The sequence below is a fragment of the Gymnodraco acuticeps genome, unplaced genomic scaffold (genome assembly GCF_902827175.1).
Source record: "Gymnodraco acuticeps unplaced genomic scaffold, fGymAcu1.1, whole genome shotgun sequence".
Lineage (NCBI taxonomy): Eukaryota > Metazoa > Chordata > Actinopteri > Perciformes > Bathydraconidae > Gymnodraco > Gymnodraco acuticeps.
Window position 1 is genome coordinate 908,896 of NW_022989949.1, and position 19,165 is coordinate 928,060.

Genomic DNA, 19,165 nt, shown 5'->3' on the forward strand with positions numbered 1-19,165 from the left:
TCTCCGGCATGTTTACAGCCAAGCTTTCCGCCGGTGGGGAAATTGTGTCACTGCTTTGTGTTTGGCTTCTTTTAATTTGGTGAATAAAGTGCAGAGCAGGCCCGTTAAAAAACTCTCTCTGTAGGAGGAGTGTGAGTTCAGTCTGGGAATATTTGAGATGTCTTATCGTAGAGCGACTAGTTGACAGATTGGTCAGTAAACGGGAAAAGCGGCCATAGGGTACATCATAAGATTGGATGATGAAATATGGAGGAAACTCCAAACTAAATGGAGTCTTGTTCATCTTCCCCCCTTACCTTTTCTAACCTCAGCTCCAGATATACAAACAGAGCCTCAGACTTGATGCAGTCTCTCTGTGTGATGAGTCAATCCGTGTGGAGGGATCCCAAACATAACCTTTTAAACCTGGATCGTAGAACAATCACTCTCTTTGGGAAGAGGAGGCACTAAATTGCTCACATTGATCACAATGAAAGATGATACAAAACTATTTATTTAACTTTAAAATGTTATCCATGTTTAATAAACCAAATAATACAATCAATCATTTGCCAGCACCCGTGCAGTCAGAGCCTTTGACTGTGTGACTTGTGATATGAATTCTCCGGCCGTTTGACTTGTAATAAACATCTTTGTTTGACATCAAAGCTCCAACTCTCCTCGTGTCTCTCTGAGTCCTGACTCTCCATTGCTGCAGAAGTTTCCCTTACAAGCACAGCTTAAATTAGCCCAAAGCAACTTCATTCCTTAATACTGTGTGTACTCCTGAACTGAAGAAGGCTCTAAATCGTCCTGCATGGAGGAGGATATAAATCCTTAGACTATATATCCTGCTGGCTGCTGAACTTGCTGGCTGACAAATTATGTATTGAATTTTTTGGGGAGTACATTTGAGATAACATTTGTCATAATCCCCTAAATAATGTTTTTGTAACAACTGTGACCTGGATATATTTTGCAGGATATTGGACTGTGAGAAAAGAAATAGTACATATCAGTACACATTATCCCCATAATATTGAGGTCATTTTGAAAGAGCCTATATATGAAGTAATGTTGGCAAACTGATCAGCTTTATCTCCATATAAATATGCTTTAGGCTTCAATGATTCCCGGTTAGACTCTGCACAGAACTCCTGCTGTTGGGGCTAAGTGCCAATGTTTTGTGTTGGGTTAGTGTTCATAGAGACGAAGCTATGTTGACATCAAGCTAGTAAAAGTGTTAACCACATCTACCATCTTGGTGTTAGCTTACTAATATTTGCTGAATAGCACTGATCACAACTGAGGCCGGTGAGAGATTCATTATTATTGCAGGTATTTGGTCATAAACCAAGAAATTGGACAAATAACCATAAAATGGACCATGAGTGTGTGTAACACATTTCAAGATATTCTATCTAAGGATTGTCAGGATATTCAAACTTATCGAACCTTTGGAGGTGTAAAAACGACATCGTTCTCACGAAATGTCGAAAATCTGAAAAAGATTAATAGTATAGTATGTCGAAAATATCAGAAAAACGACATAGTATAGGATGTCGGAAATATGTAAAAAACAACATAGTATATACATAGCTTTGTGAAGCACCTTGAGATGACGTTGTTTTTAAAGTGTGCTATATAAATCAAATGTATTATTATTATTATAGTACAGCGTGTCAAAAAAATCCGATCTGAATATTCATAGTCAAAGATAGTAGCCTATGTCTCAGAATAAATGTCTAACTGTGTGTGTGGAAAAGTAGCCTATACATACTACTTACTGTCATATATGTTATTATTGTATGTGGAAAATATAATAAATGAAACCATAGTATAGTACGTAGGAAATATTAGAAAAGGTCATAGTATAGCAACGACTTTTTTTATTGCCAACAAGTAAACATGTCTGCTTTTTGATACTGGGATGTTAGACCAAGATGGCTAACCCTGTCTCTTTTCACAGGAGATGCTGATGTGCTGGTGCAGTCCACTTCACACGGCTTCTCCTTCAGCAGCCTCTGCCAACCAAAAGGAAACGTCTATTGTGTATGGTAAGCCATTGCAGATCATTTTTAAGTAGGTCAAATTGGCCTGTGTCACTGGAAAGAAACTCCTATTCTCACATCTTAATCCCAACCAACAGATTCCAAATGATATTGCTGAAGTTTGTCAAATGTGTTCAGTCCATTATGTTCTCCAAATGTGTTCTGTGTTTACCTCAACTGCAGAGAAAATACTTTGACTGCCTCCAGTTTTACAAGTAAATTACATATTTTAGAAAGAAGCCTAAATAATACATTATTTAAAGTCACCCATTATGCAAAATCAACTTCTTCATGTCTTTTATACATCAACATGTGTCCCCTCTGTGGAAAGAGACTCTGAAAGTTTCAGGGAAAAAGATTCTCTCTTTTTGTCCTGATCCATTTCTATAAAAACCTGTCTGAAAATGAGCTGATCAGATTTTGGCCACTTTATGATCTCCTAACAATGTTTTGTCTTGTGTAACCATTAGCCCCCCTTATCACCTGAATCTCCTCTAGAGCACCATTGGGTTCTTTGTAACCAAATGTCTCTCAGAGGGGCGTGGGGAGGGGCTCCTTATTTTCATCTAAAGTAACAGACAGAGAATCAGCACTTTGGAAACAGGGCTGAAACAGAGGGGATTATGGGTAATGCTGCAATGATCTGTGTGGTGTTTGGAGCCAAACACTTCAGAGACATGTTTTGTATATATCTGAGACCTCTAATATATTGATGAAAAACAGTGTAATAGGGGACTTTTAAATTAATGTTTGATATTATTTATCATCTAGCCATGACAGTACTCACCACTGAAACGTCAGCACTCACCTGTGAATCAGTCAGCAACAGGAGTCTCTGTAGCTGCATCTTGTTCCTGTTGGGGAGCTTTGAGGATTCTACTGGAATGATTCTTTTCTTTATTTTGTAACACAATGATTTAGCCGTGTTTAAATCCATGTCCACATATTCCACGTGGCACTCTTATAGTCTGTTTAGCTAAAAGTAGGTACTGCGGATTCTTTTCACACACAAATTAAGTGCAAGAAATAAAGTTTGAGGTGTTGAAATGTCTTCGTTAGGAGGATCTAAATATGTGATGCGTGTATCATGGTTTATATATTTATTCCTGTGTGCCAAGCAACACCTGTAAAACATAGATGATGTGAAGTCAGGAGTGTTGAAGACAAGCAACACCCTGGCTCTTGAACAAAGACGGCCTTCTGCCACTGTAGCTTTAAATAAACTATACAGGAAGTCTGTTCGCAGCACGACAGTTTAGCAGATACCTGTTTCCATTGTTTCAATTCAGACGGCAGCAAGTCCCAGGCCTCTCGCTTTGGGTAAGTGATAATACATATTCACCACTAGCACTTTGTATAAGTCTCAAACTGCAGAATTACTGTCTACCATAAAGTAAATGAATACTTAATTCAATTAGTTCCAGCAAGTTGTAAAGGTTTAATTGTCCATTATCTTAGAGGTCTTCAAACTAAAACAACATATGGTTAGGAATCCGATCTTCGAGTTCATTTAACATTTTAAAAACACTTTAGAATTTAGCTTGATTAAATAACGCTGGTGAGCAAACATCTTTCCCAGCACAGATTAGACTATTGTTAACTCCCCAAGCCAAATGATCAAACTGCACATATAGTAGCTTCAACCTGCAGTTTGTAAACTAAGTGTAACCCAGATTTGGTGGGTTGAGTTTGCTTTTTGTAACTGTCCACTCACACGATAAAGAGACCACGCGACACAGGGAGTAAGAAGTATATAACCAAGTGTATTCCCTCTGTTAATGTACACATATTTAGAGTCATCTCACTGGAACACTTTACAATAACATTTAGAAAGAACAGGAAGATACTGGGAGGAGTATGCTGGGGATGGAGAAACCAGACGAACGTGGCAGGACAGTGAATTGATGGAGCCTGTCAAATGAAATGGCTTCCATCTCGTCTCTGGCCGTGAAGACAGAATTAGATATAAAAGAAATCAAAAAAAGACATGAAGGATGGACAGAGCCTTGTTCCACACGGTATGGGGACATACGATGTGTCATACAGAGAAAAAGGAATAGATGCAGGACGAAAAATTCGATCGAGGATGACAGATGGAATAAAAGGAGAATTCATGGTTTCATTTCATAATCCAAATCACATTTGCTCAATTACCAAAAGAAAATACATAGACATTTCAGTTTCCCAGAATCATAGTAATTTTTTTCTCCAAACAGGAATGATAGTAGGGGAAACACACTTCTCTTAGTAATGGGATGAGAGTCAAATATTTAGACATTTCACAAACTTTTTTCAGGGTTTTTCTTTTCTTTTCATGGTACAGTTTTCTTTTTTAATAGAGTTGAGAAAATTGGAATACTAGAGTTCTGCTGTACATCTTCCAGGGAACTGCCGTTTGTGTGCTCTTCCCACAGAGTTTGCTTTGCCCATTGGCTGCCATCAGTCCAGACAGGCTGGGGGGGGGGGGGGGGGGGGGGGGGAAGACACAGTCGCTTCTTCAGCTGCAAGGTATGTCTCTCCTCAGCAGAACTCCAGCAAGAATTGATTAGGAATTTCCCTAAAATGTCTCATGTCACCAGAGACTCAAATAAAAAAGAAAAGAGCAAACCAAAGTGACGGAGTCTTGCAGCATGGCTGCATCAGCCGTACTGTTCATGAGGGGGGGGGGGGGGGGGGCTGTGTTACTGTTCTGACGTCACAAATCCTAAAGTCTGTCTTGCTGTGCATTAACAGCGTACTCTCCTTTCCACTCGCTCAAGCTTTAGGTCCATAGTTTCTGCAACGTCTATACATATAATTATAATGATATAGAACAGAGTTCATCTTGACTGCTGGAGGTTTTTTCAGTTTTTTCAGTTTTTCGGTTATTAGTAAGGACGTGACACAGTTTCTCTTCTGGCCCACTAGGAGGCGCCTCGGAGCCTCGAAACACATGACACAGATCTGCTGGAACAAAGGACGACCAAGGGGGTTGGCCTCAACAAGTTTTTGGCGGCTAAACGTACAAGTTAGCATCCGGTATGTTGGAGCGGTGGTATCTCACATAATTGCTACGTTTAACGTTGTTATGATCATCAATCATCGTATTTTTTGTTTTTTTAAACTCCACAGAAAGAAAAACAGTTTTTATCTCTTTTTCGTAAATGAATACTACATGCTTGAAACACGGCAGAGTTTACGTTGCATCGGCCGCTGAGCACCGGACGAGGAGAGAAACAGAGCGCACGATCCGACGAGAGGAAGAGAGAGAGAGAGAGAGATGCGACGGGAGGTAAGAGATCAGAGACGTGGAACACTTCCAGAGGGGGAGCTGGGTTTGACACGATGTTCCTGTAAGCTGGCAGTATATTGATTTTACAGAGCCATGTCGAGTTACTCATTCAAACAGGTGGAAAATAAGATGTTGATACTGTCGGAGGGGAACTCGAGCTCGCCTCAAAATGACGGACAGACCATGACACAAATACTGATGGTGGTGCTTTCTACAGTACTCTAGATATTAATGAACCTGTCATGTGCTGAGACATAAATCACTGTTTTATCAGCATTTGGTACATGGTCGTTGGCACAGTATGTGTGGAGATGTGAGGCCTTTCCTTAATTCCACCCCGTGGTTAACATTTAATAAGAAGTAAATCAATCTAAGAGATGCTGGAGCAGAAGCATGATGTCACCTGCTGCCTCCCTCTGATTAGACTTGAATAGGTAATGTATGGCCACCAGACAATACTGAGTAGGAAATGAATGACCCTCTGTTCTGTTTGCCTTTCTCTCCCCCTCCTCTCTCTGGTCTCCTCCCTTCTCTAGGTGCAGCTGCTGTCTGTCTCTGTGTGTCGCGGCGGCTCTCAGACGTAGTACTCTTTGTCTTTGTTCTTCTTGTTCTTGGTGACCGTCTTGGCAGTGCTGGGCTGTTTCTCCTTCACCAGCGCTCCGTTGCTCTGCGTGGCTGAGTTACTGATGTAGTTGCGGCTCTGGTCCACCTGGTAGGACCCCTCGTCGCGGTTGCGGTACTTGTACATAGCGTAGAGCAGGATGAGGATGCAGAGGGCGGCGGCGGCCACGATGCCCACCACCATCCCCGTGGTGCTGCTGGACTGCTGCACCTCCACGGCGCCCGGGAGCCCCCGCTCAGGAGACGTGGGGTCTGGAGTGGGAACATGGGGGAAATTGGGTGGGTATGTTATTCCTGGGACTCTGCGGTGTCCCGGGTCTGAGGAGGGGTGGGCCGGCGGCAGCAGCACCTGGTCCCGGGTGTTCAGTTTCCCAGCGGGAATCTTGTTGTTGCTGCTGCTGCTGCCGCCGGCAGCCGGCTTGATGTGGGGGCTGAGCTGCTCGGGGTTGGCTGTGGGGGTGGAGTACAGGGGGGGGCGGTGGGAGTTGGGCGAGCGGGAGAAATGGCGGTCCCGGGGGTTCTGGACACTGCCCTCCACACCTGGGGGAGGGGGGAGGACAGTCCTGTCGGTGACCAGGGGGGAGTTTTTGTAATAGTCCTCGTCATCAGACTCGGTCATCTCCCCCGAGCCGTACGCCGACACCTCGATGGTCTCCCCGCAGTCCTCCTGGTCCAGGGAGCAGGGGGGCCGGCCGTTTGGCAGGGGGAAGGACTCTTTGGTGGTTTCGAGCAAGGTGAGGAAAGGGCGGTAGGTGGTGGGGGGTGGGGGGATTACTGGGTAGCGTGTGGCGATGGATGGGGGGGCTAAGGAGTCCACCGTTATTATGGGCAACACTAATTCACCTCCTAGGACAAGAAAGAGACAACGAGAAACAGAGTGTTAGAGACCGCCGGGGTGAGAGCCCACCACCAGATGAACAGAAGAAGAACACTTTAATGAACACCAGAATTAGAACAGCACTAACACTTTACATCAGGTTAGGTTTATAAGTTTAGTCTGTTCTATTTAAAAAGGTAATATGCTGACTAACTCTGAGCTGAATAAATACTATCTGTCAGACATAAAGCTGCACCTGTCCTGACCTATGCTGCATAGACCTACATGCTATATGACTAACACAGGATACAAGTAGACTACATATTACACTGAACAACTTAACATCACTCTACACAGCCTATTCTTCACTGCTAACGCTAGGCTAACCTATGCTGACTGCACTAGCGCTCAGTGTCTTGCTGTGATTGGTTAAATAAGATAGCAAACCACGAGGTTCAGGTCACTTACATCAACAAATTGGCCGCATGATTTTTGCATGAAAAAAAAATTACAAAAAGAAAGCTGTGTAAGATTGTTCTCGGATAGTGATTAACAACCCCCCCCCCCCACCCAGTCGTTACCTCCTCTCCTCTTTATTTGATTATTTTGTAATAGGTGATAAATAATCCTCACGTTAAGACATTTGAATAATTCATTCTTGCTTATTTCAGAATTCTCATGAAGAATGGGCTCAATCCCAGTTCCCCCTTTGGGCATGGGGGTTTCTACGGCTCATTTATAATTAGCTTAATCTGTATGCTAGCCTTCAGGAGCTGCTGCAGGAAACTGCTGCCCCTCATTCCTAACCCAGCTCTCAGCACACACTACAGCACTGAGAGAGGTTACACATTGACGCCCCCCCCTCCCTCCCAACAGCACAGTAACAGTGAGCAGCCACCAACACAAGTCAACAGTTAGTCTTAATGAGCCAGAATTAGTTGTCAAGCTTCAGTTACGTCATCTGATTTGAGCCCACTGTGATACGGACACCCAAATTAAATAATTATTGGGTGTATAACATTATTACTTATAAAAGTTACACAGCTGGAGTTAAGGGTTAAACATATTGGGAGTATGTTAAAAGAACATGGCAGAATATCAGGTTATACACTACATTTTACTGTCAAGTCTAGCATATTAGTTAGGTTAGGTTAACAGTCAAGGAAACATTTGAAAACATGGCAGGAGGGGGGGGGGGGGGGGGGGGGGTAGATTATTGAACATCCTTGGGTTAGAAAAGGGGAAGGTAACAGCAAAACATGACCAAGTAAAGGCCAACATCACTAGCATAAAATCATGACTGTGGCTTTTTGTTCATTTGATGAGGTAAATCAGAGTTAGGGTTGGATTATGGGTTGTTTTTTAAGGGGGGGGTGGGTTTGGAATAACTCCCCCATGACCTTGTCAGCTCAGCAACGCTCAAGCCCCCTCAAACCTCAGTCAGTTACACAACCATACATTTTCACTCAGAGAATGGCAAAGGCTTTGTTACAAAGGGCAATGTGCTGGGTTAACCAAGCCTCTAAACACAGCAGCATTTAACAACACACAGAAACAGGCCTTGAAATGAAGCAAAATGTGAAAACGGGAAAAAAACATTATTCTTCAACCCTTCTAGTTTCCATGGCAATGCTCAAGTTATTTCTCTCCATTATATTTCCTTTCTTTCTGTGTGTGAAGGCTGAGTTTCACCTTGAAGGCTGAGAGGACAGCAGTGAGCGGTGTCACATTTGACTAGTTTTGTGCATTCCTACAAATCTACGAGATAACTTGTCACAGGAGAAGATAATATTAACTGTAGGGCACCTGCTAGATATTCCTCAGAGATACAGTATGTACATATGACTGAAGGTAATGGAAGACGGTGGTGTCACTATCTGTACTATCTGTGAAAATGGTAGAGATGCCGCAAGTGCAATTTCAAGCTCTCTACATGCAGCCCCCCAATTACCTCTCACTGTGCCCCACTTGCAGTGTGCGGCTGACACTGCAAACGGATGTACTTGTTATTGTTAACTTCTTGCAATCGTGGCAGAATCAGAAACACTGCTTAACTCGAGTGTTTCTGTCTCCCTCGTATGCACCCATAGAACTGAGCTGAAGATTTTTTAGATATTCTGGAGGCAAACGTTTATATACAAGCGTTTAACAGTAAATGATTGTTATGACAAATAGCTCCCATCACTCTGCTGTACCCTGCGTATATTAGAGCCGAAGCCAGGAGGACATTATCTCATATGACAGGCTACTGGACACATAATGAAGCTCAGCCCTCGCACACAGAGAGCCGTCTCAGCACTATAGGCAGTAATCAAGAGAGCCATCGCTTCATTTCCTGTTGTGTGACCAAAGCCTACTGCACCCTTAGTGTAAACCAATCAACAGCTTCAATTGGCTCTTCCTTCTCCACGACAGCACCCTCTGTATGCAGCTCAGATTGCTCAGTTAATACCCACAGGCACGTGTTCCCAGTACTGAAGAAAATCAGGTGATAGATTTTTAACATATTATATCATTGTAACTCACATGAGATATTGAGGTATTTAATTTAGCATCATAACGACTATCACTGGTTGAATCAGACATGTTTTGGAAGGCTGAGGAATACATTGAGCATGATTCCAGTGTGGGGGTGCCTCTTTCATTAACACTGTTACAGATATTCAGCTGATTGATTGACTGGATTGTTTGAACAGCTGAGGCAGTGGAGCCACGTTTAGCCCACATGATGAAATGTCTTCTTTATCTTTACCCACACGCCACTCTGCCAGTATGACCCATTCACTCAGAAGGAGACCAGGGCAGATGGATCCTGATGCATCGATGTGGCTCTCCTGACAAACATCGTTACTGTGCCGCTCACGTAGCGCCGCTCACGTAGCCCCGCTCACATCTATTTGAAATATTTAGAGCGAAAAGGTTGTTTTGGAGTTTGAGCATTCTATAATTCAGCTTTGATTGGACAGCAGATGGGAAATCCAGCCGCGTGGCCGAGAATAATATATTTTCCTAGCTTGCTTCAATAAGCAATAGCTACATGTATAATATAATCTGGGCATGTTTTCCTCATATATGTGACTCCATAAACTGTTTACGAATACTGCATTTACAGCTGTCGCTTTCAGGTAACAGGATTTATTATGAAACAAAGTCGGGTCTCAACCTCACTGTGGTATAATCTCACACATGCAGAGAATACCCGATTCCAACAACATTTACTGCAAAAACAAATATGATGTTGTATGCCATCAGATTCTTAATTGTGCACTGAAGGAAATATCATTCAAACTGGCAGCATTCTTTTTTCACAAATGAACGTTACATCTGCTCTCTTCTCTACTGAAAGCTTCTCCTTGGAGTGACATCTTTAAATGTTAACACCCACAGTCACTGCTCCGGGGTCACATCCAATAAGAAATGTTATTTCAATAATACTTTACAACTTTACAATAGCAATACTCATCATGATTAAGTTCACCAATAATTAGTTTGGAAGTGAAATGGTTACAAGACGTCTGAATAATCATTGCTATGGAGGCAACACATATACATATAAATGGTGAATATATTATGTATGGTATATAATGCTAGATAAATACTGAGTTTATTAAATGTTGATTCAAGTTATGTAATTCAAGGATTATTTATTTGATCTGTAACTGAATGCAGATATTTTTCTATCATGTCAGAAACATTACATTGTCTTGTTGTTCATTGTTGCTCTACAAATAAACTTGTCATACATTATAACTCAATAATTAGTATTTGTTATTGTTCCCATATTTTATCATTTGTAATTTTACTTTTCTCTTCTTTGTACTTGTGATCATACGATTTCAGAGCATTATTACCGCAGCCGCTGAGGATATGTTTTAGCTTTAATTTGATTGATTTTGGAAAAACTCTGAGCTTAATGTTTATTAAACTTTGTAGAAGGGTGAAACATGGACCAAGGAAGAACCCATTCAAATGAAAAGCAGATCTGAATCAAAGGTGGATACACAATGTCTTTTTTACTTCCATTAACACTGACTGGCCTTAGCAAAGTGTTCTTCTACAGAACTTGGTCCAATCAGAAGAATGTTTATATACTAGTCACTGCACTTTAAGTCTTTAAGCCCAGCAGAGGGGGGGGATGGTGTACTGTGTAGAGATCATCCAGAGGACACTGCTTCGATCCTCTACATTGCCGGTCTCTAACCTGTATGACAAACCTGGGCTTGTTTACTTGGATGGCTAGCTGAGGGAGATCAATAAAGCATCACGCTGACAAACAACTGACACCCAAACTTGGGTGAGCGGCTCAGCGCTCTGGGTCATCCCTCATCCATCATCCAATCTTATAGGTTCACTCGCCGACCTAAAAAGAACATTTGCAGGTTGCCTCTATAGCATGTCGCCTGATGAATTATTGAGGAGATCCTCAAAGCTGTGATCTTGTCAGAGTAAAAGCGATATAACGCTAAAACATCCTAGGACTGATAACTAGCTTGGAGGTATGTGAGCGAGAGAGAAGGGAAGTGAGGTCGTGCTGAGGTAGAGTGAAGAATGGAGAGAAAATGAAAGAGATTGAATGAGCCGGGCTTGTTTGACAGACGTGTGTATAATATCTTCTCTAATTCTGTATTACTGTGAATACAATCAGTGTCTATGGACGGCTTCTCATCTCGTGTTCGTACGGATATACAAATATGTTTTTGAGTGTCTTCTCCCCAGCACATGTTTCATCTTTGTGCCCACTTCCTAGGTCTTGTCACTCTTCTCACAGCGGCTCATTAATAGCACTGAAGGATCCAAAAGCAAAGCTTTCATTGGGTGATGGAATTAAAGCTCCCTAACAGAGTCAAAGTTGAATTAGCCTTTTGGCAAAGCCGAGAATCGTTGATGAGAATTTCACTCTGTTCCCTCTCTCAAATGTGTTTCCTCTCTCACTTCCTCTTCCTTCTCCCTCGCACGCTCCCCTTTTTCTCCCCCCGTGTCCCTGTTTTGCTTTGAGCGCAAAGTAATGTGACACAGATCTCAAAGAGGGTCAGCGCTCCCAGCTCTTTCTCATCTCTTCATCGGGGTCCTCTCCTCCGTGCCCTGTGCTTTTGTCTATTCTGCATTCACTCTGAGCTTCTCAGCAAACTCGGCTGCATCCAAATCATTGCCTGAGGGTCATCATTTGGCACCAGCCAGCTAAAAATGCCCTAGTAGAATGCACTTGTGATAAAACCAGTTGCATCCCTTTGAAACAGCACAGTGCTACCTCTGCAGGTGACCAGCTGTATGTGCTGCAGGAAGGAGTATCGATCCCTGAATTCACAGCATCATATCTTGCTCGGATTAATAGAAAATCTCCGGCTTAACATTTTTCATTCCTGAAGGCAGTTCAATAAAAAGGAGCTGCATTCTGTCATGAAATGAACAACACTGGGAATTGGTGCTCTCACACAATGGCGACAGGCATGTGGAGCTGGGATGGAGAGGGGACAATGTTGATTCTCTTCTCCTTCTAAGTAGTTTTCACCGAGGCTTATCCGACCCGGCTGGCTCGCCACGCTGGAACTCTTGTGGCATCTGGAAGGTGTGATACGGAGAATGTTTGTTGTTTCTCAGGAGAGAGAACATTTTACACCCACAGAGAGAGAGAGACAAGTGTCTGTCTGGTAAGGGGAGCATGTCTGCCACTGTATGTGTGTGTTTGTGTGGGCATTGAGAGAGAGTTGTTTTTCCCCATGGGAGATTAAGCCTGGGCAGAGCATCCAGTGAAAAACTCTCATTTCTCCTTCTGATAAGAAGGGAATTGAGTCTCTATTTCGGTCCACACCACCTACAGAGTAAACCGCGGGAGAATGCTGCTCTCCAGTTCTCAGCACAGGTTCAGAGCCGTTCTGCTCACACAAACACACCAATTGTTATAATCTCCTGCCATTTGCAGTCCAACATATATATTCTATTCAAACCACAGAATCCCCATTCCTGAAAAAAACTTAAATCTAGGAAAATGAAGTGTTTTTTATTTATAAGACATTGTGCTGCTGACACTTTTGTCGAATCAAGGTTGTCTACATTCAAGAGATTTGGTGGCAATCTGGCCTTTATGTTGTTTAAAGGGAGGCAATGCTCATGACACGCATTTTTAAATAATTATCATCCGATAAAACAGACCAGTCTCTGCCAGTCTTTTTTTTATTTTTTTTAATCCGATGAGGTTATCAGTGATTTTAAGCTGATTAATTACCGAAATAACATCAACCCTGTGGGCGGCGCCATTTTGACGAGTCACATGACTTATTTTACCGGAAGTGACGTGAACTATGCGTTTGGTGTCGAGGACAAATTGACGTATGTGCTTTGTTCATGTTGTTTACTCTAGTTACTGTCACAATTCTATTGAAATATGCCTCATTGTATCGCGAAACATTGCCACAATTCGGATAGGAACAATCCACGGCCATCTATTGCCAACGGGTAAGCGTAGGAAGTATGTTCGGAGGCAGTGGCTAGCGAAATGTGTTCGGCACGAACTGAAAGATCCACAGGCGCATGTATGCAGCGAACATTTCAAGTTTCCGGACGACTACTCTGAGAGTATGATGAAACATAAAATGGGATTTATTAATCAACCATTACTTAATGAGGATGCAGTGCACTGCCAATGCCAGCCAGCGTAAGCACATTACTCAGCAGACTTTACTTATTGTTTACTACGGAAGGAAGCAGGAATTGCAGGACCCAGAGCGCACGGAGCACAGAGCGGACAGCAGATAACGGAATTGCAGTTGTATTGCTTATAGATCAGAACATTTCAAAGGGGACACAGTCACATTGGATATTAACCTATGGATTAACTACATCATCGTTTTTATCGTTGTAATGCCATTGAAGACCAGTTTAGACCAGGCAAAGACGAAGGTAAGCCATGTTAGCCTAGCGCATGTTAGTACCTAGCGCCACTTGTTTTGATGTACGTTTTTGTTGATAACGTCGCAAGTTTGTATCTTTCAGTGTTGAGGTGAGCACCGTTAGATTCTGTGTCTTTACGATCATAAACGATGTGTTGGATGTGCAGCTAGGATAAGTAATAAGGGAGCTAGGAGTGATTTTCGGTGCAGTAATAGGTTAGCATTTTTCGCTCGCGGCTAATTCAGAGGCTCACTGTTAGCATTGTGTGTTTTTTTTGAAGAAAAAAATGAAAAAGATCAGTTAAATTAGTTTTTTTCCCTTTATATCTGGATATAAAATATTCATAGTTTATTAAATATTAAGGTTCCTTAGACGTTGTTTTCTGCAAATGACGCGATTTCGGCCCCGGAACCGGGTCCGTGGGGCCTAAGAGGATAACAGAGTATGTTTTTATTTTTTTTACAAGTTTTATTTGGATGGAATGAATACCTATAGTGATAATTCAAAGTAAGTCCGCCTGGACTTTATTTTTCTAAACTTCTTCCTCGGCTGACGAGTCCGAACTCAAATACTCCGCCATGTTTTCGTCGAATGAGCTGTTCGTGTGTTTACAAAGTGAACGCATAGATGACGTCACGACCTAGTTTTTCGGATCATGTGACTACTGAAAATGGCAGCTGCCTGAAGGAATATACAGGTTTTGATAAAAAAGAGCAATAAAATCATTATTTACTGGGGAATATCGCTGATTTCTTCAGGGTATGGTTTAAACATAATGTTTCACTAAATACTGAAGTTTTTATTAACTATCTAATGACTGGAGCCTTCCTTTAATCATGTCAAACCCATACTCAGATTACTGAGGCATTTAAAAAAAAGGATGTTTACATTTCTGTTTTTGTAAAAGCCTTTTTTATTTTTTCAGCAGAAATTTCTTCCGAGGATGGGTCTGGGGAACTAAAGTGGTACGATGTATAAAGTGTCTCTACTTATATGCTTTTGGCAGAGTGACAATGTGTTCAAATGAAGCGTACTTAATATGCTATTTCCTAGCATCATCATATCATATTAACGCCACAGAGAGTTCTAATCTAATCCTGTCGCCATGTGCTAATTGTTCAGTTATCTCTTGTGAAATGCTAAATGTGTCCAAAAGTGTCCTGAAGTATTTTCAAAGCAAAGTCCCTCTCTCCTCCTTTGAATCTAATAATAAACAATTTTTCATTTGAGATGCTCATGTATTTTACAGAATATGTTAATCTACTTAATCTACACAGCGATCTATAATATGCAAAGCAAGTGCGCATTTATGAACTCATTTGAAAAGATTGCAAACGCCCCAGGTGTTATTAACGGCTTTCAAGAGAAAAAAAGCGTTGTACTAATTGAATTCCAAGAAGTTAACACTGCCCACTAACCCAGTGCACTGCTGGAGGAGGAGCTTAATACTCCCGTTTGACCTGGTCTGAACTTTTCCTATCCACTTCCAAGTTGAATCCACGAGGAGACAACTTCAAACACCTTGCATCCATCCAGCCAATCACAGAGATCTCCAGCACCTGGAGCAAGTGCACTCACACTGTTTTAATAATATGAGGCAAGTGTTGTTTCAATTAACACGTCATTTAAATCCGTCCATTCAACAGATATCTAGTCAGAGACAATCTTTCAGGATAAAATGGCTTTAAATGTAGTTCTGCCTATTTTTATTTTGACAACTTTGTAGAGGAAGTAGTCTTTGAAGCGCATTATTTTATTGTACGTGGTTCTTGGTAGTGTTCAAGTATGACCAGCCTAATAGAGCTAGAAAGCACAGAGCAGGGAGTGACACGCATGGCCTTTGACATGCACCTCCTGTCATGGTGTCAGAACATTAGCTGACCCTCTGTTCCCACTGACAGCCACCGGGCCTGAACAAGCTGCGTTTCCACGCTGGAACTGTCCTGTCTTGTTCAAATGTGGGCAGGAGATTGGTGCTATTTATGAACCACGGTGCAGAGAAGTGGCTGCTGCTTTAAAAACCAATAAGAAAGAAGGGTTCAGGGTACACATGGACAACCAGAGCTGCATACAGAGAGGTTTGCCGTCACGTAAAAGTGGAGGAAGGGAGATTGCAGTAGTCTAGGCGAGTTCTTTTGTTTTTGGATTGCAAGTATTGTGAAGGCAGAACTTCCTGAGTTGACTCACCATTTCCAGGCTCACACTCCTCCAAATCTTCGTCATCGCTAGGACACTCAGCTGATGCTACCAAGAGGTCATCCGCATTCTGAAAGCACAGAGTCACAAAGCAGAGCAGATACAGTCAGGACACATTTGATAGGAGTAGAGGATACACAGAACATCTGAGAGGATTCTGTAGAAGTCACAGCGAGGCTCTCCTCTCCACTGACACAAAAGATAATCAAGGAGAGGCCAACTTAAGGAAGATCGAAGGTAAACAAAAATTCTTAGGTGACATGATGATTATTGTTGGTCAGTTTTAGTAGTAGGACATTTACTGAAAATACTATGGTGAGTTGATTTTCCTATTAGTTATTTTTGTATGATTTGAAGTCAATGTAGAAAATACATCTGACCAAACACCGACCAACAAATCAATGTGTGTCTATCTGGACCCAGCTTCCTACTACACGACTCACAAGGCTGTACCCTGACCCCCCCCCCCTCCTCACTGTGTGGTTGTTATTCTAGATTGGGTGAACGATAGAAAAAACGGGGGCTTTTATCAGCCTAATTGACTCAAGAGCCACATTGTCGTTATTAGTCCAGGGCCTGGGGCCCTGTAATCATTTCATAACCACAGTGAGTGTTTGTTTACATCACCTGGCTCTCAAATTGGCCAAATGAACATCTCCGTCGAACATGCACTCACATTTCTATTCCATCCATGCAATGCTACTGTTTTCCTCGCTCCAAATAACACGGAACATCATGAATCAATTCAAATGTGCACATCTTTAAATTGAGCGACCTGGACATCAGTACGGCAGAGTGCTTGAGGCCATAATAACACAATTACTTGCTGACTGAATGTCAAATAGCTGAATCGGCCTCAGCATCCGTGCAGAGTGAAAATAACTAATTGTCACAAGGCCCAGTGCACTGCTAGAGGAGGAGCTTAATACTCCCGTTTGACCTGGTCCGAACTTTTCCTATCCACTTCCAAGTTGAATCCATGAAGAGACAACTTCAAACACCTTGCATCCATCCAGCCAATCACAGAGATCTCCAGCACCTGGGAGTGCTCTCGACTGAAGACAGTAGCAGCGAGCAGGAGCTTGTGATCTTAGTTTTATAACACCCAAACACAACATTTGGGTCAGAGCGAGACAAGAGATGACTGCCAACTGTTTCATGGAAACCCACAGTATGTAGGGGTTGCAGGATTATACCCCACACACACACACATCAAAAGGTAGATCTTTTATTCTAAGCATCAAAGAACATTTTTCGACGATGATCAAAGCTGCAGCGCGGCCGGTAGCTCAGAGCTTTTGGAGAAATTGAAATGTGTGTTTCCGCTCTCTTGCTTTCCGCCACCCTGGCCTGTCTCCGCTGTGGCTTGGCGGGAGCTGGGGATATTCATTAGAGCTCCATAGTTGTTAGCTTTGCCGAATCGCAGTATTTAAAATGCTATTACCATGTTTGCTCTAGCACAAAATAACACCACAGGCTCTTTAGGATAGATTATGAAATGCCCAAGGACTGAGTATACTCTAAAGACATATACGTATGTCTTTATAGCACAGCACTGACTGTCAGTATACAGCTGCAATCTATATGTTAAAATCATGGTTTAAATTCCTTTCTCTTATAGTTGTAGACCCTAAAGTTATCCTGCACTATGTTCAATATTTCTTTAAATTGTTTCAGATCAAAAAAGGATGATACACAATTAAAATAACTATCACAGATGTATCCACTCCTCTTATTTATTGTATATGTTGAAGGTAAACAAGCATGGTTACTGATTTTCTATTCTTTGCAGTATTTAAGACTGACACATCTGCCTCCACTCTCTTCCTGTCTTTCTTCAGATGCACTAATAAATGCAAAAAACGTCATCTGTAAAAGTTGTCAATTGCCTATGATCACACTACAGCCACCATGCTGTTTTTAAGTGAAGCTCAACACGCTTTCCCACTGTTTCCACTGCACACATTTGAAGAGAAATTAGAAATGAATTAAATCCCAAACCTTTCATGATGTTTTGCTTAATCTGACATAACAGTTTTAGGAACATTTATTATTTCCCCTTTCATTTTCTGTCTGTCGAGGGGGAGCAGAGGAGCTTGCCAGGCCTTCAGGACCGCCTCCCAAATAACAACAAATTCCAGAATAAACATTATTCAGTCACACTGGGACCGTCTGAATGATCTGCGTCAGCCAACTCGACGCCTCAATAATGTTTTTGTGCGCAGGGCAAAATATCTTGGATCATTACAGCATGTGGATGAGTGACTCATTGGTGATATTCATTCTCAAGCACATATCTTTAAAGCAATTCTAGGCCATTGTGACAATAAACTACATTTCACTGGGTACATAACAATAATAAAGTAAGAACTGTTACAATATGTCTACACTAGGTGAAAATAGATTCTTAGCAATAAAAGGCACTTTAAAGGTGGGAGTCTGCTTCTTTATGACCCAGCATGAACGTCAGTCAGCAAATGCAGCACACATTAAGGCTTGTAAAAACAGAAGAAGACAGCGCTCAGAGTCCTTTGCTGCACTAAAATACTGCCTGATAACTTATCAAACAGGGCCGTCAATTTCCAATCGCAGACCCCTGCTATAAAAGCTCATGATATGGAACAAGGAAGAATACTTCCGCCAAGAAGTCTGGAGGCCAGAGATATGATAATGAACTGAGGGGATGGTTACATGTGACATCTTGGGTCAGGTTCCATTGATCTCATGTTTAGAAAGAAAATGCAGAAATAATAAACCACATACCATTCATCTAAATAAGTCATGCCGACTGACCACATGCAAGTGTTGTCTTTAAAGGAGCTTTGACCCATCTTTAAATCCCCCAAAGCTCACTTGCTCGTAATGACATGGCAGGCTCAGCCACCACTGAGAATATGCTTGGCTGAACAGGAACACTTTCATAGTTTCTGTCAGCCGCAATCAGAGCGCTGCTTTGATGAGGCTTCATTAAGTGACTTTCCTCCAAATGCAAAGGAAAATGAGCAACAAGAAATAAGCAGGAGCAGGCGTTAATGCAACACCAACATTCCAATTTTCTTTGAACTGTGTGTTTGCAATACAAAGTGGCATGGATTGAGCTCTCGTGCCATCAACAGCCTCACCTTGAATTTAATTGGCGGAGCTGTGTTCATTAAAAATGAGACGGATAGCACTTTCAAAGGATGGATTCTGCAAAGGTTTGAGACGATGATAAAGGGACAAAAAGTGAGCTAGTCGAAATATATCTAGAATCAGCTGATGGAGGAAGTCATGGACGACACGAGTGGCTTTCAGACTGTTCATAGATGAGCCTCGGTATACATGAAGCAGCGCTAATGAACA

At 42.1% G+C, this 19,165-nt stretch overlaps 1 protein-coding gene across 3 annotated transcripts in view; it reads right to left on the reverse strand.

Moving 5' to 3' along the window:
• Nucleotides 1–3,773: 3,773 nt before the first annotated feature.
• The window catches only part of nrxn2b (neurexin 2b), a 637,678-nt gene continuing 622,286 nt past the window's right edge, over nucleotides 3,774–19,165 (reverse strand). For all 3 annotated transcript variants that reach the window (XM_034210531.1, XM_034210529.1, XM_034210530.1), the window contains 2 exons: nucleotides 15,815–15,893; nucleotides 3,774–6,768 (listed from right to left, as the gene is read on the reverse strand). In XM_034210531.1, the coding sequence (XP_034066422.1) occupies nucleotides 5,876–6,768; nucleotides 15,815–15,893 (972 nt within the window). In that variant the 3' untranslated portion in view covers nucleotides 3,774–5,875. The remainder of the gene's footprint in view (nucleotides 6,769–15,814; nucleotides 15,894–19,165) is intronic.